This window comes from Myripristis murdjan, chromosome 5 (genome assembly GCF_902150065.1).
Source record: "Myripristis murdjan chromosome 5, fMyrMur1.1, whole genome shotgun sequence".
Classification (NCBI taxonomy): domain Eukaryota; kingdom Metazoa; phylum Chordata; class Actinopteri; order Holocentriformes; family Holocentridae; genus Myripristis; species Myripristis murdjan.
Genome location: NC_043984.1, coordinates 36,300,178 through 36,327,999, shown reverse-complemented (window position 1 = coordinate 36,327,999; position 27,822 = coordinate 36,300,178). Strand labels below are relative to the sequence as shown.

The 27,822-nt window shown below is 41.7% G+C and overlaps 1 protein-coding gene across 1 annotated transcript; it reads right to left on the bottom strand.

Moving 5' to 3' along the window:
• Nucleotides 1-984: 984 nt before the first annotated feature.
• Nucleotides 985-27,822, bottom strand: nampt2 (nicotinamide phosphoribosyltransferase 2). The gene is made up of 11 exons (XM_030052435.1): nt 27,547-27,822; nt 18,763-18,898; nt 14,267-14,370; nt 14,018-14,146; nt 12,522-12,680; nt 10,493-10,623; nt 9,294-9,519; nt 6,979-7,098; nt 6,495-6,635; nt 5,591-5,716; nt 985-4,139 (listed from the first exon to the last, which is right to left on the bottom strand). The coding sequence occupies exons 1-11, from the start codon at nt 27,592-27,594 to the stop codon at nt 3,978-3,980; spliced, it is 1,482 nt and encodes a 493-aa protein (XP_029908295.1). The 5' UTR covers nt 27,595-27,822; the 3' UTR covers nt 985-3,977.

Here is a 27,822-nt window from a genome sequence, read left to right as displayed (position 1 = left end):
GAAAGCCTTCAGTTAGAGGAGAAATCCACCCTGGATGTTGGTGACGTATTTTGCATTTGTGGATCCATTTTGTTGGTGGTAACAGGCCAAAGCACGGAGCACATCGCGCTCATCCTCAGCTCTCCTGAGCAGACGAGGTGAAGAGGCCTGGAGTTTGAGCTGGACGTTTGAAATGCTCATCATCACACTCGAGGAGGGGAGGAGTGCGAGTAAAGCACAGAACAAATTCAGAATTACAGGAAATTTACAGGCAGCTGAATGCACCGTGTAATTTTGCGGTTTTATTTTTGGACAGATCAGGGTTTTGGACAGAGAAAAAACATCGAGCAGTTTAGTTTACCTGCGACCTCCTGAACTCTGAACTCTCTGGACTTTAACACAAACTATGGATGGATTTAGGTTTTGTTTTGACTCTGTGGGATTGAGGAAAGAAAAGTGGAAAAGCTGGCCTCAGTCTAAAAATAATTTAAAAATAAACCATTTATCAGAATGAAATCTGTTGGGTGTTAAGTTGAACTCTGACTGGCGTCTGGACAGTTCAGTTTTGCTTGACGGTGAGGGAAAGTACATGAAACAGAGAGTTTCACACGAGATGCACAGACTGATGTTGTGAGAGCTTTAGTTTCTGATGGGAGATCATCAGCTGGTCTGATCAGTTTGGGATTTTTGATTCTTCAAACTGGCCAGAGGACAGCCACACCTCACCGTCAACACCGTGAATATAAGCAATTCAACGTAAAATTAAATGTAAACTGTATTTAAACAAAACGTATAATACTGAGCTGTACCTTCCACTCCAGATAAATTACTAAAAAACTGCATATTGCTATGGGATGTTTGGGGTGGTTGCTAGGGTGTTATAGGCAGTTGCTGGGGTGTTGTGGGTGGTTGCTAGGGTGTTCTGGATGGTTGCTAGGGTGTTCTGGATGGTTGCTAGGAGGTTGCTAGGGTGTTCTGGGTGGTTGCTAGGGTGTTGTCAGGCAGCTGTGGGGTGCTCTGGATAGTTGTGAGGTGGTTGCTAGGGTGTTCTGGATGGTTGCTAGGAGGTTGCTAGGGTGTTCTGGGTGGTTGCTAGGGTGTTGCCAGGCAGCAGTGGGGTGCTCTGGATAGTTGTGAGGTGGTTGCTAGGGTGTTCTGGATGGTTGCTAGGCGGTTGCTAGGGTGTTCTGGGTGGTTGCTAGGGTGTTGCTAGGCAGCTGCTAGGGTGTTTTGGACGGTTGCTAGGCAGTTGCTGGGGTGCTGTGGCTGGTTTTCAGGCTGTTGGTAGGTGGTTGCTGTGGTTATGAATATCAAAATATTAATAGATGAGATAAAAAATAAATCTCACTAAACTAACGAGCGCAACAATCAGACAGCAGTTAAACATCAAAAATCAAGATGTGTGTGTGTGTGTAGAGGAGCCGGGTGTAATCTGTCCACGTCCCATCGAGATTCATATTCACACCTTTAATTGAAAGCAAGGCATTCTGGGAAATGTAGGAAACCACAGAGTGCAGTAGAGGCGGCAGGTTGAGGGAAAGTGAACATCAGAGGATCCAGCAGCACCGAGGAGGTTCAGGGTGGATTTTTCACATCAGCACGCCCCGCCTGACTATGACCTACACATTTTGCTCCAGCTGCTGGCCAGCCGGAAATATGAATTATGCTAAAAACTAAACATAAAACACGGCAGAACTTCAATTCAAGAGATAATTTGATAATTTGCCCGCTTTCAAAGTTTTCCACTCACAGTCAGTTCAAATCAGCACGGCACGCCCAATTTATCGGACAGCAAAGTGAAATCTTGTTAAAAGGCAAATAAAACTATAAAAAATAAAGTTACACACTTACAGCCAAGTAATTTTGCTTTAAAGGCAATCTGAGTTATCAACATTTTTTTTTTTTAGTTACGTTTAAAAATAAAGAAGAGAAAATGCCCCAGATTGTTGAAACTGGAAAATCATCATCAGATGCTTCATGTCGGCACCAGCAGCGCCGCTGATCAGCTCTCAAGCACGTTAACTGGCTGCTCCTTTCAAACACTGGGAAAAGGAAAATGTACTGGAGGATTTCTGGAGGTGAATCACAAAACCTCATGTCGCAGCATCATTCTCCTCTCCATGTGTTCAAATACAGGAGCGTTCTGTTCATGCAGTTCACACTCTAAATGAATTTAGTGTTGCATTGCTTTAACGTTTCTCTTTCAAATTACAGATGAAACAGCAGATGAAGCTGAGCGACAGGAGGCTGGATAAAGTGTATGTCTCGTGCAGCACGCCACCCTGTCTGGATTTTTATAGCAGCACATCTGTTTTACTGGAAACAAATCTAGACTTGAGAGAAATACAACCCAAACGATAACTGCACGTATTAACATCAGCGGTTAGCGAGTATCCTGGGACGGGACGGCGGGCTGTAAAGCACCTCTCCTGACTCAGCGTCCGCAGGAGGCCACACTCCATGTTCAACGCAGCGTTCAGTCTTTGAGGATACCAGGTTTTGTTGCATAAATGTAATCCTTCAAGTCAAAAGTTTACAGATTAAAATGCTTCTGTAATGTCACGGTAATCCTGAATACTTGCATATTCTGTTCTGTTAAAAACAAAACAGTTAGATGGTAGAGACACCTGCACAACACAAAGTTAATATGTCAGAAGAGGCCATTTTTAAAAACTAATATTTCTTCATAATAAAAAAAAAGATTACAAAAAGAAAAAAAAAAAAGGAAACCTATCAATCTACACTCCTGTAAAGTGAGACCTGGAGATTAAAGTGAATGTGGCCGGTTGGTGAATGTCATCAGATTTATCATTAACATGAAACAGTGGTGTTGCAGCGCCCTCTAGGGGCTCGCAAGTCAAGTTTAAAGGGATCAGTCACTAAAGCTTGTTTCTGAGGCGTTGACTAACTGATATCTAGGTGTTGTTTTACATAAACGACAATAATATTAAGCGAGTGGGTGAATCTGAAATCCGAGTGATTTGGCCAAGGCTCTTGCTGCTGATTCACCTTCAGGAAATGATGGACTGTGAACGGACGTCAGTCGCTGTTACGTTTTAGTCCTTTGTGGAAATGGCTTGTAACCCTGAGGCCTTACATGCGTGTTCCAGGTTGTATTTTCACTCTGGGTTTGCTGAATGAACTCTGTCGCGTGCTTTTCAATCAGTGGTTCCATGGAAAGATCATTATTTAAATTAAAAGGACATCAAAACAAAAGCAGAAGTCAATGCTACACTGATGTATTGGTGAGTAGATATTTGGAGCCGATAACTGGCCTTTTATGAAAAATCAGAGGCCAGAGAATCAATGCCGTCTGCCGCTTGTGGAATAACAGATGTGATTGCTGTGTGATTGCATATTTATTGTTTAATCCAGCATTAACAACATGATCAGTCATAATATTGATAATAGTGATTATACTTTGTTTCAGTGGATGATTTTAGTGTCATGTGATTTAACTCCTGCTGCAGAGGATTTTGGAAAGACATTTGAGGGATGTTTTTTGGCCTTAAAAAGGTTAAATTTACAGATTCTAAATATCAGCTATCAGCAGCTTCGATCCTAAAATACCATAATCGGGTCTTCAAGAGGAAGAAAACCCTGAATGAAACATTTAAAACCTAAATCAGCTTATCGTTTCGGACCCTGAGCTTTGACTGGTCTGGTCATGGCTGTCTAATGTGACCCGGTGCTCGCTCGGCCGCAGAGCGAGGAGTTTAGCACGAGGCCGCTGGGACGCCGGCAGGAGAAAATCCAGAGGAGCTAATCTACCAGCACAGAGTCTCATTATCAGCCTGTTGAGGAGGGGGTGAGCGGTGTGTGTGGAGGTGCATGCTGGGAGAAACATTTCCCTCCCCTCCCTCCCCAGAGGTCCACTTTACACCAGGGGGGTGTCTTTCAAAAACACTGTGGCCCGCAGTCTCTCCATCCCAAATCAAGTCAGTGCACCCTAAACCTTAAATCATGATATGTGCTGGTTAAAAGGCTTTGTGGGCGGCTTAGTGCAGCCCGTTGATGATGTGCTGGTCGAGAGGCTCCTGGTCCTGGTTGTGCTGGGCGGGGCTCACCTCCTCCTCCCACAGCCGGGCGTTCTTGCGGATCTCCTCCAGCGTGTAGTCCTGCAGCAAGACGCCGTTCTCAAACACCGTCACCAGCAGATCCTGAGGACGCAAAACAGACCACATGAGGAGGGGAGGAGCGGGAACAGCTGGGGGGGATTCCAACAAAGCAGGACTAGACCAGAAAACTCTGACAGGTGTCACTGAACATCCTCTGAAACTTTTATGAAACTATTATTAGCAGCCGTCGTCAAGAATGACTGGATCATCATCCCAAACTTTTTTTTTTTTTACAGATTCAAAGCACCTGCACCAGGATATAGCATCATCTTTTCCTCAGTTATCTTTCTAATCCTGGTTTGGGGAATAAGCTCCAGGTCCACTTTGAAGATCTGGTATGTCGTCTCTCTGACAGGAACAGAAAACATGAAACAAAAAAACACTAAACACCCCTTTTACAGCGAATCTCAAACAACCGTCCAGGACTTGAGCTCAGTGTAAACAGCTTGACCGACATCTGAGTCCTGAGCACTCAAGCCTGAAAGCGTCCCGGGTCATTAGCGGTTTTGGCCGGAGGTGTAAACAGATCCCTTGCTGATGTGCTCCACATTTTAGGTGGACATTCCAAACGGCCTTGGATAACCATGCATGTGTAACCATGCATTCTTTGGAAAACCCCAAAAACTGAGACAAAAAAACCCCCCAAAACTGAGAAAATACCAATACCCCCCATGTTTCTCTCTTGGGAACGGACCCTCAAAGAGACACGGGGTGAAGACTGGTGTGTTCAGCTTCCCTGACAACCACAGGACAAACGTTGGTTCTGAGTCACAAAGAGGTTCAGTTCCAGAGATATGGGCCCATCAGATTCTCCATTATAGGCCAAAGGGAGACGTGTGAATTTTTCTGAAGAGTCAAGCAAAAATCTTTGGTTGATTCTTGGGGAACTATTTAGGAGCTCGTTTCAGGGCTTTGTGAGTATACTTCTTGTTTTTTTTTTGTTTTTTTTTTTGTAATTTTACATATTTACATAAACATGCTCTGGGTATGTCATCTATTTTTCCCCATTAGAGGTTATCGTATTTGCTACAACTGGAAAGGGCAGAATTGTAATTGGTCGGTGCGTTTAAAGTCAGTAAGACAGTAAGAAACTGACCAAAACAAAACCAAGTGGAGGGGCAGCCGTTATCTCGGAGAAATCACAGACTGTTCCTTTAAATGTGAATTCAAATGGTCAGTGTAGTCCTCAAACTATGTTCGAAATGTGCAGGTTTCATACATGAATATCATAGAATTGTGAGGAAAGCACCTGCAAAATTCTGGGGTAATCTCCCATTTGTAAATCTGTCCAAATCCCACAGAAACTATCCGGATGGACAGACGGCATCAATGGGAAGAATCTCTTTCTTTCTTCTTTTTTAAAGTATTTTGAGCAAATTGTTCCTTTAGGATGATATAACGGAATTAAATATACTGATGAAATTTAGGATCGTTGTAAGATGTATCTTAAACAAAAGTATCGTATTTCAGCCAGACTGAATCAAAGGTCCCACCTCCTCAGGCTTGCCTGCTCCTCTCTCTACCGTCTCCAGGAAGCCGTCGGAGTTCCTCCTCAGGGACAATCGACCCCTCTTGGACCCTTTGGACGGGTCGGTCACCGGCTGCTTGTACACATCCATCTGCACGACACAGACAAATCAAACGCACAATTAAAACAAACAAACAAACAAACAAAAAAAAACACTAGTCGACATTCTTATGAGTCTAACTCTAAAACGTATGAGTAATTTCATTCATTGATAGATATATGATTCACATGATAGAGAAAAAAATAAAAACACGAATAAAATAATACATACATGAATACATAAATAAATAAATGACATTCCATTTGTACCATGGCTACAATAAAAAACATGCAGTCCACCTGCATGTTAAAAACGAGGCCTGTGCTCTCCTGCTCTCCGCTGAATAAACCAGATCCAAGCAGCTCTATGAGCCACCAACAAAATGTGGACCAGTACCACATGGAGAGATGGGAACACTGGGTCCACATCTAATTTTGCTTTCAGCCGGAGAAATGCTTCATACTGTGAGAAGACCACACACAGCAGCCTCCATGCACAGCAAGTGTTTTATTAATGACTCAGCCCAGCAGGTCATATTTATTTACAGTAACCTGCAGTAGTAGCTGATGATGCATCGCTGTGCACTCGATTTGCTCAAATTTTTGAAAACATTAAACAAACACCTGTTTGCATGTGAATCCACTTAACCTACAGGTCAAATAAACTGCTTTGGAGTACATTTAATGACTTTTTGCGTATTTTTGCTCTTTTAATAAGAAGTTTTATGTTGTTTACTACAGCCTCATGATAATATCAACAGTAAGACACAAAAAAGAGCTCTGGTATCGGATCAGATGGGGACACAGAGATCTCGAAGGGCCGAGCGTACCCCCTTGCCGTTGGTCTCCACGTAGCTGCACTTGAAGGCACAGTTGAGCGTGTCTCTGTTGAGTTTCTGGAGCAGAGCGCTGCCACAGCCGAAGAAGACGTTCTCAGCACTCCAGCCTTCATCTGTGAGCTTCTGCAGAATCTGCCGGCAGGAAACAAACACGTTTTAGACACACACACCTGCACAGATGGCCTCTGATTTACATTTTGTGTTGATGTACAAAATCCCTCAGTTGTCAACGTTACAAGAAACCATCAATAACAGAGTCGAGAGTCAGTGCCACACTGCCCTGAAAATATCTGTTAGAGAAATTAAAGAAAAGACTATAAAGAGCTGAGAAGGGGAGCACATCATGACATGATGAGTTTGATGATCATCGTGGGGAAACTGAGTCTTTACAGTGGCAGAGAAAGGAAGAATATGGCACAGATAAAGAAAAGATGCAGAGAAGTTAAGACAGCACATCAAGCAAACGTCCTCTGACCTCGTCCACCGATCGGAGGTCGATGCCGTCTCCTTGAATGATGCGCAGGTACGAGGGCAGCACCTTGTATCCCATGGAGTTCACCGAGCAGCCGAAACACTGCTCCAAAATCTTGATGACCTGCAAGACCCAACAGAAGGATTTACAAACAACCTCCGCGAGCCTTCCTCATGCGCTTTCATTAGCTTTGTAATTTGATTTTGTCTCTACGCTTTGTTCATGGGTCTCAAGTTTGATTAGCAAGGTGCCACATCTTACAGCCTCAGTACAAGTTTTAGTCACAGTTAAATGAGTAGTGGTGGAAATATAACTTAAATCTCCTGCACACCAGTCACTATTGGCCCCGAATATAAGATGACCCTGATCATAAGACAAGCCATCAGAATTTCTGAAAAGCAAATCTTGTTTTTTTTTTTTTTTTTTTTATATATATATAAAGAAAATAAAGACAAAGAAATAAATGTAGGTTGACTAACAACATTTTTAGACCAATCAAAAACAAATACAACAGTGCAGTGCATTAAAAAATGCATTAATTAGCAAACATGTAATCTAGATGTAGAGCACAGAACCTGAAACAAACAGCCTAGACTGTAATAAAACAGGAAAAAATAGAAGTTGACTTCTTTATCTTAACTCTTTGGCTACAACAAACGTGGGCACTGAGTTTTTTTATTTTATTTTTTGACTTTTCTGGCGCCATGTCGCCACCTGCTGTCCTGAATGCATCATTACACGTAACTGTCTAGTCCTCCAATATGGGACCTCAGTTTTTCAGATGTCATTTTCAAATAAAATTATCATCTTATATTCAGGCCAGAGGGGTAAATACCTATTTTAACTGATAGTTTCAATAAAGTATTAAACTTCAGGATGAGTCAATGTGTCATTCCTTTAATCTAACACTTAATTTATCAAACACTTAAAACAACAACGGTGTCAAAAACTTAATTGTAATGTAAAACTTCACAAAATGCCCTTTAAGCTTTAAGCTATCTTGCTTTAGACGATCTGTGACCAATAACAGCGCACAGCATTTTTTTCCTCCATTCATCATTAGGCCATGATCCAAAAGTTATTATTTTACCTTTGATCAATGCTAATTCTGTTTGGATAGCATAGTTAAGTAAATAAGCCGACAAAATGTGCTATAAAGACTGCAGACTCATACAGAGCCACAAACTTTACGTCGGCTCGCCTAGCCTCGGTGTGACTGCAGTCGACAGTGAGTCCAAATGTGATCAATCAATAAATCTACGATAACTTTCTTTTTTCATTTTACTCTGCGTTATATGCAGAGTGCAGTCGTATGTCGACCTGCTGGGATGTTACAGAGAATGCATTTTAACCCGTATTCCCAGGAAGAGAATACTGGTTAAACAGGAGCTGAATCTCTCCCCGCCTCAGGCCAACTGGAACCTGCTTTGTGTAACTGAATTTCATCAAAATAAACCAGACAGAACGGCAGCTCTGTACAACCCTGATCCACGACAGCAGCAGCAACTGGGGTTTCCTGATTTCTGAATGTGACAAAGTCGAAAATAATGAAAGTAAACCTACTGCTGAACTGAACAATATGCATTTGATTTCCCATGAAGACTGATACAGAGATACAAATTTTAAGGAGGTTTATGAGTCACTCTTAAAAAAATATGTCTGCTGAGAGGACAAAAGGAGAACTCAAGACAAAAACAAGGTGAGCAAACAGGTTTTGCTCCTTGTGAGTAACTGTTACACCAGTAAAATAAGGTGGAGAATTAACTGGAATTAACATGGTGAAATAACAGTTACTACAAATAATGTATGCTTTATTGAAATTTAACAGGTGTTTTAGTTAGAGGTTTTTGTGTTTATATTATGCAACAATACTACTGTAGGTATTATAATAATACTGTAATACTGTAGGTAATACTGTAGGTATATGTTTCTATTGCAGTTTTTGGGTCACGATTTTGTTTTGTACATTAGGAAGGAATAAACCCACTACCATTTCAATGTTCTCTGTATTTTGTCTAATTTGCAAAAATAACTTTTTTCATTCAGAGATTTAGGATAACACCATGAAATCAACAAATATTCTTCCAAAGGCAAAAGTCTGTTGAGACTATTTAAAACATACAAAGAAATACTTTCAGTACATTCATTAACATATCAGCTTAGTGTGTGCGTGTGTGCGTGTGTGTGTGTGGCTCTCATACAGTGGATGAGAGTCTAACACAGCACCTTGCAGGCTGCTGTGTGTACTGAACGGTTCAGTGTTTTTTGCGATATATGTTTGGAAGCCCTCGCGGCTCCTGCCAGCCTTTCTGCTTCACCTCGATCAGAGTCTCGGCGGGGTCTCCGGAGTCGGGCCGGATGACCAGGCACGAGTCCTGGCTGCGCTCCATCACTCGCTCCTTCAGCTTGTCTCCCCAGATCTGCTTACAGGCCTTGAAGATGTCGTAGCTGTCGCTGACCACCGACACCGGCCCCGATGAGAACTGGTCCAGAATTCGCTCAAACGCCTCCTTCTCCCGGCTCCTCCCCCAGGAGATGATGGTACTGCACGACGGGGAGGACGGCAGACAAACAAGCAAGTGCTGTGACTGTGCAGGACGGCCAATACTAACTCTGATACACACAAATCCACCCCAAAACACTTCACACTGCACAGAGCAGCGACCAAAACAGAGTATTGCCCCTGCAGTTTTACACAGCCAACATGGCTGAAATTAAATAAAGATAAAAAACACCCTGCGACTGGTCCGCAATGTCATATGACTAGCTGTTTGGATGCACAATAATATTGGCACGCCACTGGCATCTGTCAAAATTGGCTATAAAATTAAATATCGTATCAGCCTGAAATGTAAAATTCTGCTGATATGACATGCCAGTATCTGAAACAGATCAAATCTGCCCTGGTTGTGTCTGTTGGATCGTCTCAGGGAGAGAATCAGGCCTGTTTCAGTAGGATGAAACTTACAATTTGAAAGAAATTTTTCAAGAAGAATTAAATTATAGGAAATAGAGAAAGAAATAAGAAATATAAAAATATGTGCCTTAGAAATTTGTAAAAACAAAACAAAAAAAGTAGGTGCATCATGTAACAGTATGTGCATTAATCCTACAAAATATAACAAGAAATACAGAAATAAGAAATTGGGCAGGGGCTTCATCAGCCCACCAGCTGAAGTAGTTTCTTATCTTGCTCAGTGATGTGTACATTTTGAAAAGCACTGAGTGTTTCATGTCTGCATCTGCCAGTGGGCCTTCACAATAAGAGCAGACCTACTACTAATAATAATAATTAAATGGTAATTCCACAACAGGAGAGACTTAATGTTCTCTGCAATTACGTGGTAAAACTATGAGCAAACGACATATGGATTGCATTTCCCTTAAATATTTATTTTGTTTGTTTACATGCTGTTCATCTTTCCTCTGCTCGTGTTAGCGATGAGTTTGTTTGGGGGTATGTTTTGTGTGTGTGTGTGTGTGTGTGTGTGTGTGTGTGTGTGTGTGTGTGTGCTACCTGTGCTCTGCAGCTGGGATGGAGAAGCCGGCCATAGGGCAGCTGTAGTAGTGCTGGGCCATCAGCAGCCCTGCCACTGTGTCTGTGCTGCAGAAATTTACCAGGTGAGCAGCTCCGCCTAAAGCTGCTGACTGGAGACACAGACAGAGCCGGTTAACTCTGCATTTCACACCAAATTTACTGTAAATATGAGCTGCTGATGGGGGGAATCTGTTCACATCAGCTTCCTAGTGGTGATTAAGATTAGGGCATGTGGGATGTTTTTATAGAGTCCAGCATTTCTGACTTAAATAATGAAATGTGGAAGCAAAAGATTATCTTTTTTTTTTTTTTTTTTTTTTTTTTTTTTTTACAAATAAATATATATACATATTATTAAACAATAACAACAACGAAACAATTAAGCAGGTCAAACTTAAGAGTAAAGACTTAAGAAACTAAATCCCTGTTTACATGTAACTCACGCGAATATGGTTTTGAATTTTTCGCTTGAGTTGCTAAAGATGTAGATTTTGCGCATTTGTATAATTTGTGACAGTGCAAATGTGCATCTATTCATGTCTTTGACTTTCATTGACTTTGCATGTAATTGTGGCCCTCAGAAAACTCGCTTCATGTTTGGTCTGATGACACAGTTCTCCACATAGAGTTGAATCGAGGTCAAGTGGACTTGTTTGTGGATTCCTGAAAATGTTTCACCTCTCATCCAAGAAGCTTGAAATGTCTTAAAGACTCTACAAATCCACTTGACCTCCATTCAAACCTATGTGGAGAACCACGGCCTAGATGACTGAGAACCTCCACAGAAAACACAGTTGACTTAAAACAAAGATAACATCAGTCCATAAGAATCAAACCGAGACCGAGGAGGAAGCAGGACAAGGACCAGGGACGAATACATTTTTGACAGCAGGGTAAACCTGAGTGCTTGGAGGAAACCCATGTAAACACCGGGAGAACATGCAAACTCCACACTGTGCCAACCATGGAGCCGCGGTGCTGCCCTTAATGAGGTTCTAATTAAGTGCCATTTATCATGGTGCTTCCTGCAGCGACTTAGCTAATCAGAATTCAAGTAGATTATAGCCTCAACACCATTAAGACTTCTGAACTGATGTACCAATCAACAGCCGACCCACAACATTTGTTAAGTTTAGGTTAGCTGACTGTCTACACCTGTAGAGCTGTCAGAGCATAACTTGTGGTATGCAGGAATAAAAACAAAAGTATTCAATAAAAATTTTAATCAGGAATATTAAGGAGTATTTATGTTGAAACACTAACAAAAACCTCGAGAGCATTACAGCAAAGAGCAATGTTTGAAAAATCAGTGTTTTAAACTCTGCTTCCAGTCATGTTTTATTGAGAAAATATCAAAAACTAACTCTTCAGGCTGAATTAATGTCACTACAAATTAATTCTAATGGTAAAAATGAGCAGAGGAGGATATAAAAACATCCAGTGAGTGCATCAGTTTTGTGCAGATGTCTGTATATTGGCATTTCTCCTGAACAGAGATAAACTGCAGCCACTTTCACAGAGAGACAGAGGGGTATTTGCAGTCGAGTGTAGCAATGAGGCAGGAAGAAAAATGTCAAAGAGAGAAACACAAGCAGAGAAATCAATACTCTTGACAGATGACTGATGATGCTGCATCACGGCTTGGTGGTCCTGAAAAACTCTGCCCTCTGGCTTCTGTTAATTTAACGTCAACATCACCGAGCCTGTACTCAGTGACATGAGTGATATGAAAAACTTTGCATGATGCAGCCAAACAGATGTTACAAAAGGACTGTGTGTGGTGCATAGACTACATTTTGGATTGTTCGTCACAATTACAGACAAAGAGTGCAAAGGTCAAAGCCTTGGTACCCTCACAATATTCCTGTGACTATACAACAGGTATATAGGAGCAAAATACCAGGAAAAGAAAGTTACGGGGTGAGAAAAACAAATAGGTTCTGAGAGAGAAACGGTGGGGTTTCAACTCCTACAACAGAGACAAGGAAAGAACAAAAGTCCTCCTAACCTCCTGTGAGGAAACTCCTCTGTAGCCGAAGTCATGCAGCTTGAAGTCCAGACCTTCCAGGTTCCCTGAAGTGGCCCTCAGGTGCTTGGCCAGGATCTTCTTGAACTCCCTGGATATGGTGGCCACTGTGATGGGGTACCACATCTGGACCAGCATGGTCTGCACTCAGCAGAGGAAAGGGGGCAGTAGGGTAAAACAGGAAAGGTGGGGGGAGAAGAAAAGGGACCAGGGAAGGAATGGTGGGCAGAAAAGGATGAAGGAAGAAAAAGAAGAAAGATAGGAGAGGACAGATGATTCACATTGCTGCAGTATTAATCATACATCATGCTAAACCTAATTTTATCAGTTTTTAAAATGTCTTTTTCACAATTTCTGGTGGCGCTGCTCTGTTTCATCTGTATCCTTAAGCTTCCTCAAAACCTGCACAAATATGAACAAAATGAGTGCAGAGTACGGACAGAAGGCTCCGTCTGTACATGGATTTAATGTTGAGTATAAATGGGCCTTAACCGCTCCTCATGGGCAGTTTGGCACCTTGAATAGCAGCCTCTGCCATCAGTGTGTGTGTGGATGGGCGAACATGAGGCAAACAATGAGTCATCTCTAAAGTAGAAAAATGCTCGTGAAATACAGGCCATTTTACCGTTTCTCAGTGCGATAAGGAGATATCTGATGGCAAGTAGCTCGTCATGCATGGAAAGCTGTCAGTCCAAACTCGATGCTGCTTAGTAAACTGGTATGAACACTGAATCATCAACCGGGCTAACACTACAAAGTTTAACCCTTACTGCTCCAACAGCCCGACGGCGGGCCCGGCCGACTTACAGTCTTTCAGAGGCTGTAGAGGCTCAGCTTTAAGGCTAGAGTGATGACGATGGTATCAAATGAAACTAGACAACCTAAGGAATCCAGTGATGTCAAGTATGGTTGTCATTAAGTGAGCTACGTATTGCAGCAAAGTTCGGAAATTTTGGCAAGAGAAAAACTAGTATGGCTATGCTCAAAGGGGTCCCTTGACCTCTGACCTCCAGCTGTGTGAATGAAAATGGGTTCTCTGGGCAGCCACAGCTCTCCCCTTTGCAGACACGCCCACCTTCTGCTAATCCCATGCAGTTTTTTGACCATTTTTATTCATTTTCAGTGGTCAAAAATAGTTAAATTTGCACCATATCTGTGTAACAAGTGCATGGAAATAACTACCATATGCTCCTGTCATGATGTTCTACTTCTTATACACTGTAAATACCTAAAAAATAAATATGTGCCTAACCAAAACACAAAGACTATTACAGATTTATGACTAGAATAACTTGACGCCCAGAGCTGAGCTGCATCTCAAATTAATCTCCAGGTTCTCAGCTCTCAGATGATGTTCACCTCTTCTATTTGGCTTCTGCTGTTGACCTTTTGTTCCCCCCTAAAGACCCCATGCCTCCTCACTAAAATGGGTCAAAGAAAGGCCTGGAACGGCAAGGGGGCAATGAGTTTAGTTTTACCTCGATGTAGTTGGTGAGCCAGAAGAAGTCGGGATCAGTGTTTTCCACAGTGAAGAGCACGTTCCCTCGTGGGATGACCCGGCCCTCGGGAACAGCTTTGATCCGGATTGGAAGACGACCATCATATTTCTGACAGAGCAGCAAGCACAGTCACTTCAGTTTATGACACAGCCGTGCGATGATGAATACCTTGTGTGAACAGATGTGCCGGTCTGACAGACAGGTAGGAGGCGGAGAGCCTTTGTGTACCTCTAGAACTTTCCTCCATCCTTCCTCGTCGAATACGGTCTGTCTGAAGTGCATCTGGTAGAAGAGCTTGGCCTCCTGAATCTTCTCCTCTGTGACGACTGGGCCTGCAGAGAAGAAACCAAATATAGAGGACTAGGTTTCAAACAGTATGGCTATTTGAAGATCTGTGAAAGAAATACAGCATGCCCATCTAATCAAATCAGACAGTCAGGTGCCAGACAGATAAGGGATTGACATGTTGATTTTATCGTATATAATATTTTGGGAACAATTCATAATTCAGTGGCTGGCTTTCCACTGTCACTTCCAGTCTCTGCTGGCTCCTTGGTGGGGCTGTCGGGGCCAGTTTCCAGCTGCTGAGGGCCCAGAGAATCCCTATGGGCCAGACAGGGCTAACCCAGCTCTGAGGCGGAGCTAAGGCTCGTGGGCGGGGCTTACCTGGCAGTGGAAAGACGGCTGGCTGGCGCACTCTGTGTGTTTTTAGTTGATGATCAAGTTATTTTTGTTTTCAAACGTTTATGCTCAGCATCGTTAAATGTTACCACATGACAAACATTTCATTAACATTACAGCATAGAAGGTCTATGAAATGAGCATTATGACAATAATGGGACACCAACCGTGATGATGTTATTTGCACTGCAAATATCACCATCAAGTTACCAGAAATTCCTTCATTTTCTATAGCCGACCGTAACTGTGTGGACGGTCAATGAGCGTGCCAACCGAGAAAAGTTTGCCACAGCTGATTAAGTTCATTTTGTCTTCTATTGCGATATATGCTTGACAGTCAAGCAAGTATGAACAGCTCATTCTCTTCATTTATCTGAATAGAAGAAAACACTTGTATAAAGTTTGCCACAGCTGAACGTTTTGCCGTCGTTGGCTGTCAACATCCAATCAGATTTCAGTGCTTCCCTGTTTCACTGCTGATGTGATTTTGTTTCATGAACACCAGCAAAACTGATGTTCAAAGCTCTGCAGTTCTTCACAACTTTAATTTGAAAGGCAATCATCCATTGTTTTGTACATTTTATTATTCTGTATGTCGTTTTTTTTTCATAAATTACTGTGTATTTTGTTGTTTTTTTAATGTGAGCACTTTGTAATGCTGCTATACAAACAAACTTTATTATATTAATTATTAAAGGAAGACAACACAGACTTATTTGACCATGTCTAATAATAGCCAGGCATGATGCCATTTGGAAAGTAAAGAAAATGCTTTGGTGTCTGTTTGCAGCCACCTGGAATGCTTCCCTGCTTTAGAACAAAAGGGTCAAGCTTCCAGGTCGCAGGGTAACGCTCACTGTTCACACATTCCTCAGCACAGCACCGCTCCGCTCAGTCAGACCTCTAATATTTCACATTAATGTCTCTGTCGTCTACGCTCTGTAGTAACAACTGGAGGTAACTTTGCCTACGTGTAATACTTTTCATGTGTAAAAAGTTAATGTAGTCAAAGTATTGTGCAGATTTTACTACATCAACTCGTAGGCAAGGTCAAACCTCCATGAGAGCAAATATCTACCCTGCAGAATACAATAATTCATTCACTGCATTGATTACAAATTCTTCTGATTCAACTGCGACAGCTGCTTAAAGGAATAAACAGATGAGTCACTCTGACTTTGGCCTGATACGAAATGCTTTGAATCAATTCAATGACAATTCTTTAAAATAAAATAAAATAAATCAAACATTTTGTTGATGTAACAGAATGCTATGAATTGCAACTTTTGAGGCCAATAATGTTTTGCTTAGATGATATAATAAGATATATAATCATCAGTAATGCCTATATAATAACTAAGTGGGTAAAGGCAAACACAGGGACAGCTGTAACAGTCAGGCAAGTTCAGGAAATTACATACAATATATGATATCTAGTCTCATATCACATTGTCAATATAACATCCATCACTCATTCATCAACACTCACTGGCCACGTTATCAGCTCCACCTGTCCAATCTAATCCAATCTAATCCAACTGTTGTGCCATAAAGTTTCCTCTCCTGCTGCCTATAATGCTCAGCTTGTCTTGTTGTCACGGTAACAGAGGTGTTCATTCACTTCTGTGTTTGGCATTGAGCTCATAGTTAGTGCTGCTGCTGGACTGGACTGCATTTTGCTGACAGCTGTTTCCACTATTATGCCCCCCCTCATGTATATAAAATAGGGAGGACAAAAAATTAGAAACACCTCTCAGTATAATGTAGTCCAGTAGCAGACCTCGGCAAACTACAACCTCAGTAATAAACACAGAATTAAAGTGACACATTCTGCACAATGTCAACACAAACTGAACATTATAAACTTTGTTAAAAGGTAGAATTTATGGCAGAGCTGCTGAGCTGAACTGCATCAGACTGGACAGCAGGGCCTGATAAAGTGACACTGTGTGGGTAGAGCAGCCCTAGCCAGAATAAAATATCACCTGGTATTTCATAATTCCTTAATGGTCTTAAGTTTGATAACTGCTTGACTGTCTTCTGGTAACATGGCTGATGGTAGATTTTTTTTTTAAACTGGTAACACTATTCAAAGCAGATGCTTCATTGGTTTGTATTTACTGGATTTCACTAGCCATCTTTCCCACAGATGAGCGGCACCATGACAGTGACAGAAGGTGCTCGCTGCATGACTCAAAGGCCTCTCGCTATGAATACACTCTGGGTGCTGCTCTGCATCACATGGCCACACAGTAATGCTGCCGGCACCTGACACACTTACATAATGTGAGGTGTTAAGTCACAGGCAATGTCATTAGTGGATCCCCAACAATAGCTGCAGTTACATGGACGATTTCTCTTCAACCTGACTGAAATCTTTCTGATCAGAGATTCCAGCTTCACTCTTGACATGGAGGATAAATAAAGTGATCTGATGTGTGTTTATATCCCCAAAGCTTTTCTTCAGCATAAAACTTTTGTTTTGACCTGCTCAGCCTACTGAGAAAAGTCTAATCTAATGGAAATATAAATATTATATAGATATAACCCAGGCTAAGTCATGTTGTCCAGTGGTGGCGCCCCCATCAGGTCGTCCATCAGACTGTAAAAATGAAACCTGGCTGCTGGTTTGGACTTTTATTCTTGTAACAGGAAGCCTTCAAACTTTTCCAGCAGCTGTTTGATTTGCTCGATGGTTCGCTGGATTCTGGCTTTGTTTGTGTTTTCAGACAACTGGTTTGAACGACTCGTGGTTTCCAGCCTTTCCACCACGGAGCCGTTCATCAATCCTTTACAGATTTAATCTTCACAACAAAAAAGTTGCTATCAGTCACAGTCCAGTTGTGTTTTGTTGCCACCGTGTTTCTGCCCCTCCCGGAAACTCGCCCCATCACCTGATGTTCCCCCCACGTGGAGAAAACATGAGCAGAAAGAGCAGATTTATTCCAGCCAGAGAGAAACCAGCAGATTAAGAGTTTACATGGTTATTAGGAGCTAATATTTTCCTATTGATTATCAAAGGTTCACAGCAGCGCTCTCAACCCGATTGCAAACTCCTCAATCAGACTCTTCTGATTGAGGTGGTTCCATGACGCTTTTTTTTATTGTGATTAGTGGAATATTAGAGTCCATGTAAACACAGCTAATGACAGATAATATTGTTCCATGTGAAGGGGAAGAAAGATGCTGGTGAATGATTTTAATGACTTAACAATAACAGTTATCATGGCAGAGGTGCAATGACAGAAAACAGAAAAGACTAATACAACTTTTTTAGGCTTGTTTTAGGTTAAACAACAGTTTATATTTCATTTTAGATTATTGTATTTGCTATTCTAGGTGTTTGGCTTTAGGTACATGATTATTTTTATTCTTTACTGTTTAGGTTTTATTTATTACACAAGTTTAGATTACATTTATCTATTTTTAATTGTATTTGTCATGCCAATAGGCTTTGCTGAGATGGACAAAAGGTCTTTGTGATCATCAGAAATTATTATGATATTATACCTCCTAACATATGCACATTGACAGTAAATAAGCAAAGTGAGATTGCTTGCATTGAACTGCATGGCAATGTAAAGTGCAATAAAACTGTAATTTTTAAATAATGTCTTTTTGAGATCTCACTTTATAAAAATGCGAGACGTTAAAACTGTTTAACACACACCTACTTGTTGATTATCCCACTTACTGCATGGTCATTTGCCAACAATATAAAGGAAAGAGGAGGAAACAATATAAAAACTTCCACTGCTGTGTTTTCCTTCCTGCTCTTTACTTTATCAAGTCGATAACTCAGCGGTGCTGCAGTTGATATTGAGTAATCTTTGACAGTGGCAATGGTATGAGACGTACAAGTACAGTAAATGGGCAAATTTTGATCAAAATTATGCAACGTTTCTATGCAAACACTGAGTTTTGTTAAAACACTTTCACTGTTCTCTTAAAATTCAGAGACAAAACACAAACTGTGGGCCTGTCTCTAGTTTTCTCTTTGATTTTGTCATTTCCTACATCAAGGCTGGGGTCTGTGAACGCACCGGTGAGGTACTTCTTCAGCAGGTACTGGAGCCCGAAAAACACCACCTCGCTGAACTGGGAGCCCTTCTTGCGTCGGCATTCGAAGTAGGAGTAGATTTTGTTGACACTGGGAGGATACTGCTTGTAGTGTGTGATCTGGAAGGCAGAGGGAGAGACAGGAGTGAAGCAGGATATCCAAGATCATTAGGTTTCACAATAAACAGACATTCCCCGACACTGTTCGTATGTTCATAAATGATTTAATCACTGAAATTAAGCAAGCAGACGTTGGGATCAGACTGAAGCTTGCTGTGAGGGGCGACATGGGGTGGGAGCCACCTGAAGTGCACCATAAGGCTGACATGGTGAGGTTATGGAATAGATTAATTGCCATGCCCGAATCTAGACTCACCAAACAAATTTTCGTATGGGATCTCTCTATAGGTAGATCCTGGACCAAAGAGCTGGAAAGGGCTTTTGTTGAAGCTGGTTTACAACACATATTTAGAAATAAATTAAGGTGTAGCGTTAGGCAAATTAAATCTATATTGTTTGATAGCTAACAGAAATGGACCGAAGAAATATGGAGGAAACCAAAGTTAAGAACCTATTGTCTGATAAAAAAACAGCTACCAGTCTGAACCCTCTGTCACCCTTAACCTGACCAGAAACCAGCGGTCTGTCTGTGCCCAGCTCCGGTGTGGCATTTTGCCCCTGGCTCTGGAAACAGGTCGCTTCCACTCTATCCCGGAAGAGGACAGAAAATGTTGTTTATGTGACCTAAATGAGGTTGAAAATGAAATGCATTTTTTGCTCTATTGTCCATTGTACCATACTCTGTACCATACTAACCCAATCTCTTTTGTAAGGTTTCTGACTGTGATCTATTCTCCGATGAATCAATGTTGCAATACTTGTTTACCAAAGAAGTGTTTCCACTCGCTAAATATCTGTCAGACGCATTTCAGCTACGCAGGTCTACTCTCTTTGTTGCGAGGTAGCTTGCCATTATATTTAATGTAACTTGTTTTGTTTTGCCATCTTGTTCTTTTTTGACTTTTTATTTATTCTTTTGCAGTGTCCTGTAAGCCCACAGGGCTGGGCACCATTAATGGTGCATGACACTCTCTGAGAAAAATAAAAACTTAACAACACTAATTATACTAAACTCATTCCTGAACGGGTCAATTTAAAGGGATAGGTTATATTCTTACCCATGCAGTGGTATTTGCTCCTCCATGAGTGTAATACATCCACCAAGTCTGGTCTGTGAAATCCCTCTCTGTTGTCAGAATGAGAGATTCACCTGGAGTGGACTGCTCCAAAATAAATGAAGTAGATGTGTGCTGTGTATCCTTGTAAACATTTTTTTTTGGCTTTGTACTGAATTTTTTGGGTCTATTTCATTTAGATTGAAGCAGTACACTCCCACTGAAGCTCTTATTCTTACACCAGAGAGGGATTTAATGGACCACACTTGGTGGACGCATTCCACTCGCATGGAGCAGCAAATACCGCTATATGGGTGAGAATCCACTTAAAACAATTTCTAATCCTATCATCCCAGATAATCAGATATACACGGTGAAAGAGACTTAAACAAAACCCAAAGTAAACACGCTCATGATAAGCTAGCATGTGCAGTCATGGTTCCTGCCTGCCTGACATGAGATTCAGAGAGAAGGGATGATGAAAGCTTCAAACACAAGACTCCCTTTGTGTTCCCACAGCACAAATTCAATAATGAAGGGCAACAGCCCCTCACTTGAAGAAATAGCTTCAGGATACACTTCCTCTCATACTTCTGTCTCCTTCTCCTAACTCGCACACAGCTCGAACACATTCTCAGAGATAGAAAGACCGCTGAAGCAGACGCACTGATACTTTGCTGAAATTTTACTTCAGAGGAAGTCACTTGAGTTGTCTGAAAAATCTAAGTGGGTAGAAGTAAAAAGGATTTCATTCAAAGGGAACTTAAAAAAACAGAAAAATGTCTTATCTTTTTACCAAGGAGAGCATTAACAAAAAGTGTGCTAAGTAAAGTATATAGCAAGACGATTCATTCAACATGATTGATTGGTCAGTGTCCGATGCTGTGCTTAAGCATGCTTGTTCATTCAAGACATACTAAAACTGCCAACTGTACTTGCACTCAAAAAAGTACAAGTACAAAAACTACTAAATAACAAGAACAAGAGTAATTCTAAGTAACCGTTTTCATCATTGACATCACAGCTGTTTTGGTACATGCTGATCCAAACAGATTGTATGGATATAGATTACACAAATTACTGCATGTGGACTGGGGATCCATAACAGAGGGAAGGAGTTGGGAAAACTGTCTGATGTTCATATTTAAGTTCAGTGGAAATGAGACTGTGGCAAACATTTACAATCCCCACTTTGTGGAAAAGACCACCACCAAAGTGGCAACCTGCTCTGTTTCTGCGCTGTGGTGGAGACGTGAGACACAAAGCACACGGGCAGTGTTTTGTAAAGCTGCCGAGAGGGAGGTGGACGTCCCGGCAGCGGTGCTGGGTCCCGTCTGTCCTCCTGCTAACTTTGCAGAAGTTGAGCAACTTCATTATGCAATCATTGACCAAAACACATACAGCAGGGACATCTCTTGGCACGATGTGTTTTATTTCTACTGTGGCCAAGTTCAAGTTAAGCTTTATTTGTCCCCGAAGGGCGACTGACATGAGATCACATTAGTGAAAGTGACACAGACTCAGCAGCATGGCATCAATGAACAAGCAGAATCATCAGAACAGCATTAAGAACAATGCGGTGACTATCCTGCATAACCATAACGTATGGCCAGCATAGCATTACAACCAAAATAGACCCAAAAGAAGAAAAAGAAAATCATCCAGCAGCAACAACATATTCAGAAGCTGCTTGTCCCTGAGCCGAGGAAGGTGATGTCTGCGGGATGAATGAGAGTCTGAAGGTTTCTGAATCTAAGGTGGGGGTTCAAACTCCTGATGAAGAGGGTGAGTGCAGTCAGACGTGACGGAGTTTACCCTCTTCGCCATCAGCCTGTGACACAGATTAGACTGCTCTGCTGGACACCTAGGTTTTTACTGCTTGTATTAACTATTTTAGCCAGTGCATTCCTGGTTTTGGTATTTACACTGCCTCACCAACAGATGAGGGAAAATGATCAAATTGATTCATGTAGGATTTGTGAAAGAGATTCATCAGGGAACTTTCAACATGAAACTTGGCGAGTTTCCACGGGCAGAGAAGTCGCTGACCTCTCCCACAAAGCATGCCAGTATCACAGGGTTTCTCTCAGTGTATTACAAGCCCGGTGGGACACCGTGCCTTGCTTTGCCCCCTGCTAGGCCGAGAAATCGCAAGACAATAAATTTTAAGGATAGTATAGCTTTCCTAATGTCAAGATGTCTTTTGGTTTGTCCCTCAGTTATATCCGCAGGTCTCGATTGAGCCTATTTCAAACAACAGTGACAAGAAGGCCAGCAATAAAACTGCTTATTTCCAGGTCACAGCTTAATTTTGTCTAACGAGCGGGAGCTGTTTTTTTTTTTTTTTCCTAGGATGGTGACAATTTTTTTATTGACATACATGCATTCCCTTCAGCCTTTCTCTAATGTTAACCATCTTAAAGCAAATGCCCAGATGCCAACAGCGGTAAACGAGAAAGAAGAATGAGGAAAACCTGCAAGTTACACCTGGATAATGTCTTGCCAAAACCTAAAAAAGACAAATTACATCAGGCAGTGCTTACTGGGTCCATGAAAACCCTCCGCCTCCAAAACTCCTCTTCATAACTCCACAAGCACACTGAAGTAAGCGGCACATTGGCTTAACTAGTTACCCTTTCATTTATTTATTAAGTTGGTGTTGTTGTTTTTTTTTCATTTAATTTGTCCTCTCCAGGAAAAAGAGGGCACTGGAAGAGCAGAGAGGAACATGAGGTAGGAGACTGATGATATGATACAAGCCTATTATCATATATTGTCATACAGTGTACATATCTCAATGCTACGTTAAAGATCTGTATTTGTTTGGAATTGGCTGCTTCCCAATTTATTATAAAAATGGCTTATAATGTAATATAAACATTCATGGTCTCTTAAGTCTATGTGCATGTCTTTTGCCTTTGATACACTCAGCTGAGTGAGTTTTTGCACTCGTTTAAACAATGTACAATGTACAGCTAAAAATAATCGCTGTGGGCCGTGCATTGGTATTGTTGGCAAACTCCACGATCACGGGGTCACGTTAGGGCAGAGGGTAAATATGCAAAGGATATTAAGCTAATCATATTCACCTGGCAAGTCTCATGATGCAGAATGCAGAGAAAAACATTATGTAACTCGAATTAGCCACTGTAAAGTCACAGAAGCCTCATAGAGCCTTGGTATGGAACAGAGATTGTTTTAGTAAGTGTGATGATTTTTAAAAAATTTAAACTGGGTTCTTCTGCTAACATAGACCCAACAGTTATGCTGCATTCAGGTTTCGTGGGAAAACAGTTTATGACATGAGCAAGCTACTAGAAGCTCAACTTTCGAGATGGTGAAAGGGTCTACTGATGGAGAAAACACTGTTTTAAATACTATGCAATATATAATATGCATTATATAGCTTTAAACTGGCAAATAGTACTGCAGAAATTACAGCTTTCAGACGACAAACAGTTCATCTCAGCTTTAAACTTCCACAGACTCTGATTTGTGTGACGTCCTGAACAGTGACGTCACCTACGAGGAAACACTTGCAGTCGAGTGTCTGACATTACATCTTCATTTCAAATAAAACACAGCTATCAGAATGCCAAAGCAACATGTTACTCGATGGATTTTTAGTCTGTGGCTGACGGGGCGGTCTTTAGTGTGCAGTAAAACGTGAACTCAAATGTCACTGAAGTGCACACGTGCCGAGTATGAAAAGTCATCACAAGTCAAGTCAGTGTATTTATATAGCACAGACATGTTGAGACATTTTAGTACATTAAATTAAAGCAGACTGCACAACAAATAAGACGGAAGAGATTGGAACAAAATAAAACCAGTTAAAAACAAATTTAGCCATAAAAACTGAGGTTAAAAACAAAATCAGCAATAAAATAGAATTCAATCAGAAAAAAAACCTGAAAAGGCTGATGAGGGGCAACCAAAACCCACAGAAGACTTAAATCATGGCATTTTAACGGTTTCAAATGAGATCAGAGCTTGTAAAAACTGTTAGTGCTGTGAGCGATCCGGGTGGCGGTCACACCACAACACGCCTCAGTCGTCTGAGAGCAAAAGGCTGGCTTTCTACAGCGGAGTGTGTGCTGCCTCAGGACGGGACGTAGGCTATAGTGGTTAATCACCAACCAAACTCCAGTTACGCAACCGAGCAGTTCAGCAGGAAACAAAACACACAGCGCAGCCGATGTCACATGCAGCTCTCGCACCGCTGCTGATTAAGTGAAAGGCATCCAGCCGACGTCATAATCAGCCTCATCAATACAGCAAGTGAGACTTCAGTTATGCAAGGGGGATCATGATTAGTTCTGGACATGGGGATTGCACAACTTGTTCACACCGAACACTCATATCACCTGAGATTGCAGGGAAGGTGGAGCAGCCAAGATTAATGAAAGGCTAAATCATTTATTACCGCACGGCTCTGTGTGTTTTGTGCGTCCTGAGGGAACAGAGGAGGAGGAAGAAAACCTTCTGCTTTTTGTTTTAGGGGAGCTAAACGCCTCACAAACCTGCTCCGAGGTCCTCAGGCATCACTATTCTTGTCACTCCCATATCCCGCTGGAATAAAACAGGAATGATGTTGCTTGTTGAATGGCATGGGTGTATTTTACACTCTGACTGCACCTTCATATCTGTATAAAGACACTACTTGGATATATGCAGGCTGGTACAAAACTGTGTTCAGGAAAGTTTGTTGTTTTACTATAGGAAACTCTGAGCTGGAAACCTGAAGACAAGAGCCAGTTTCACTCTCTGGTACAACTCGATGCTACCAGAGCCTATAAACAAATTATTACTGCCTGTTCTGGGAATTACTTTGAGTTTGTAAACCCCCTCTGAAAATGATGCTAGGAAGAGTGGAGGTGGGGATTTTTCAATGTTCCATCTTGAAGCAGAATGCTATGTCATAAATGCTGCTGAAGACGGTAATTAATTAGATAACTGTCATCCATACAATCTCATATTATAGCCTCCCTACAATTTTCAAAATTTAAATGTATTCAGAGCACATTCAGAGGAGGTAAGGTGACATCTTAAAATAAATTACACAGCTGGAAAAAAATGCCAAAAATGGGAGATGAAACTGAGAGAAAGCTTTGGATTAATTAATATTTTGGATTGGGCCTGTTGCTGTCCGTACAATATCATATCCACTGCATGTACAAATGAAAAAAATAATATATACACTCCTGATCAAAATCTTAAGACCAGTTGAGAAATTGCAAGAATTTACATTTTGCACTGTTGGATCTTAAAAAGGTTCTAGGGAGAGCTTCAAAATGCAAAAAGAAGAAATGGGAGTGAGACAAAAAAAAAATTTGAGTAAGCAATTTATTGTAAACAACCATTAAACTGAAATAGGCTGCTCATCAGCTGATCAAAAGTTTAGGACCACTGTCTTTAAAAGCCCAAATCTTCGCAAAAATGTGGATTCAGTGTCATTTTCTGTCACGTATCCACACTGTCATGACCTCCTGATGGCAACTAACTGTGCAATTAATTATCCGATTAGTCGACTGATCGTTTCAATGATCGATGACAAGTCAACTAGTGTAGTTGTGAGTTGCAGGCCTACGTTTGAGTGTTTGGTGTTGATGGACAAACCGCTGCAGCTGACCTGTCACTCTGCAGTGTGTGACAGTGGAAATCCTTCATGCTGACATGGCAGAGCACTCACTACACCGCTTCATTTCCTAAAATCAAGGAGAGGCGCTGTGCTGCAAACCCGGTGCTGCAACTAATAATGACTGTCATTGTTGGTTAATACACCAAATATTTTTTCAACTACTCATTTTCTCCTAAAAATGACAAGACTAAGGTGATGCATTCAAACTGATTTGTTTGTATTTTATAATATGAGCAGAGAAGGCAGCCAAACATTAGCACCTGTGAAGCAGCAACGTGCAAATGTTGTTGTTTTTTTTTTTTTTTTTTAGAAATGGCTATGGCTATCAGTTATGCAGATTACAACTGATTTGTTTTCTGCAGATTAACTAACGGGTTAACTGACTAATTGTTTAGACTCTACTATAAACCCCAGTAAGTGCAGTGGATTTTCAGATGAGCTCATTATAATGTCCCAAATCATCTGTAGTCGTATTATGAAGACACACACTGGAGGAATCCCCCCCGCCCCTCCCCGGGCTCGCCTGCTGTGTGGGATCACTCTTCAGCGTCGCTGGAGCTGATAAAAAAATCCAGTCAGTCCTCATCCAGACCTTTGCCATTTGGCTGCAGCAGAAAACCTTGTGTGACATCCAGCAGTGACATCTGACATTTAAACCTCCTGAGCCGGGCGTATGCCATACAGCAGCATGAGGAGGCTCTCCCCACAGCCGCCTGACTGGTTCCACCTCACAACTGGGGTTGGCTTTAACTTTATGCATTCACAGAAATGAAACTGAAACTTCACAAAACCTATTAAAAAAAGGAGCGGCTCTGTGACACTGCACATTACATAATACCCATTAATCTAGTCACAAATATGAGAATATAGTCCAAAAAAAGCAGGATTGTTTACACTTTAAATCAGAGAATTCATTATGCCAGTGCCATAACAGTGATATTACAGCCTGTGTTTTCAAGATACCACTTTCAAGATGAGATCTGGAGGCAATAGAGTTAGATTAGTTTGTCAGCGATCACGTCCTTAAGCAGGTGGTTGGGTATCTGTAATAAATCACATTTACAGAGACGTTTTGTTTAACTTCAGTCCCTGCTGACACACACAGAGAGCCAGACTGGGCCAGCAAACTGAGCATATTTCAGTTTCACTGTCATTTCACTCCCTGCACGTCACCACATCTCACCCTAGGTTTCACTTTCCTGTACATGGGCAGGGGAGAGAGGTATGCATGGCCCAAACTGGTCGGATTAAACTGGGGTCTCTGGGGTTTAGGTAATCTATTTGGTGACAAATTACCATTTGAAAAAGTTGGGGGAATCTCTGTTTCAGGTTTTGGCTTCAAACCCCCCCCCCCCAGTTCCACCAGCCACTAGGCACACAAACAGCATGTAGGGGACAACAACTTACTTTACAATTACCTGCTCAAAAATAGGACCACACTAGTAAAACTGCTGAAAACTGTAGTGTATTATTATTTCTTATGATTGAATAAGACAAAAAAAAAGAGAAACTGCGTGGCCCTAGCGGTGCCTGCCCAAAGTGACACAAAATATATGTCATACTTTTGGAAGCACTGGAATAGATGTCTCTATGTGTTTTAATTTTTTTTTTTTTTTTGGTTCTGTCTGTGTGTTCGTATGTATTCTTTTATATGGACCTGAGTCTGGAATTAAGTTTATACATATATATATATATATATTACAAACAGCTAACTTGGCAAATTAGCCAGTTTGGTTCATCCACACTGTAACTGTCAGCTAAAATGTGTTATAATACGCCTCTTGTCACAAAACAGCCACTTAAATAACAGAAAGAGGCTCATTTAGCGCACAGATTCAACGAGACGTGTTGGCTAGAGCCCAAATGAACGTGATAAAGTGAGGACTGTTAAATCTCCGAGAAGTGAAACCTGACAAACGAGGCGTCAGACGGGACGGACGGGCTGCACTCACCTTGTAGGAGTCCGTCGCTAGCAAGAAATTAAAATCCTGCGCTGCCATTGTTATGAATGAATGATGTGGAGTGTCAGTGTGCGGCGCTGCGTCCGGCTCCGGCGGCGCGACTGGACCGAGAAGGCGGCGGGACGGGAGGCGAGGCGGGCGGCGGAGGGAGACGGAGGAGGCGGCGAGGAGAACGGGCCGGTCCGAGAGGATTTATCCGGGTTTTGTCGCGTTGACGCCGCTGAATGCAGACTTTATGGACGGCGGACGGCGCTCCGGCTCCTCATA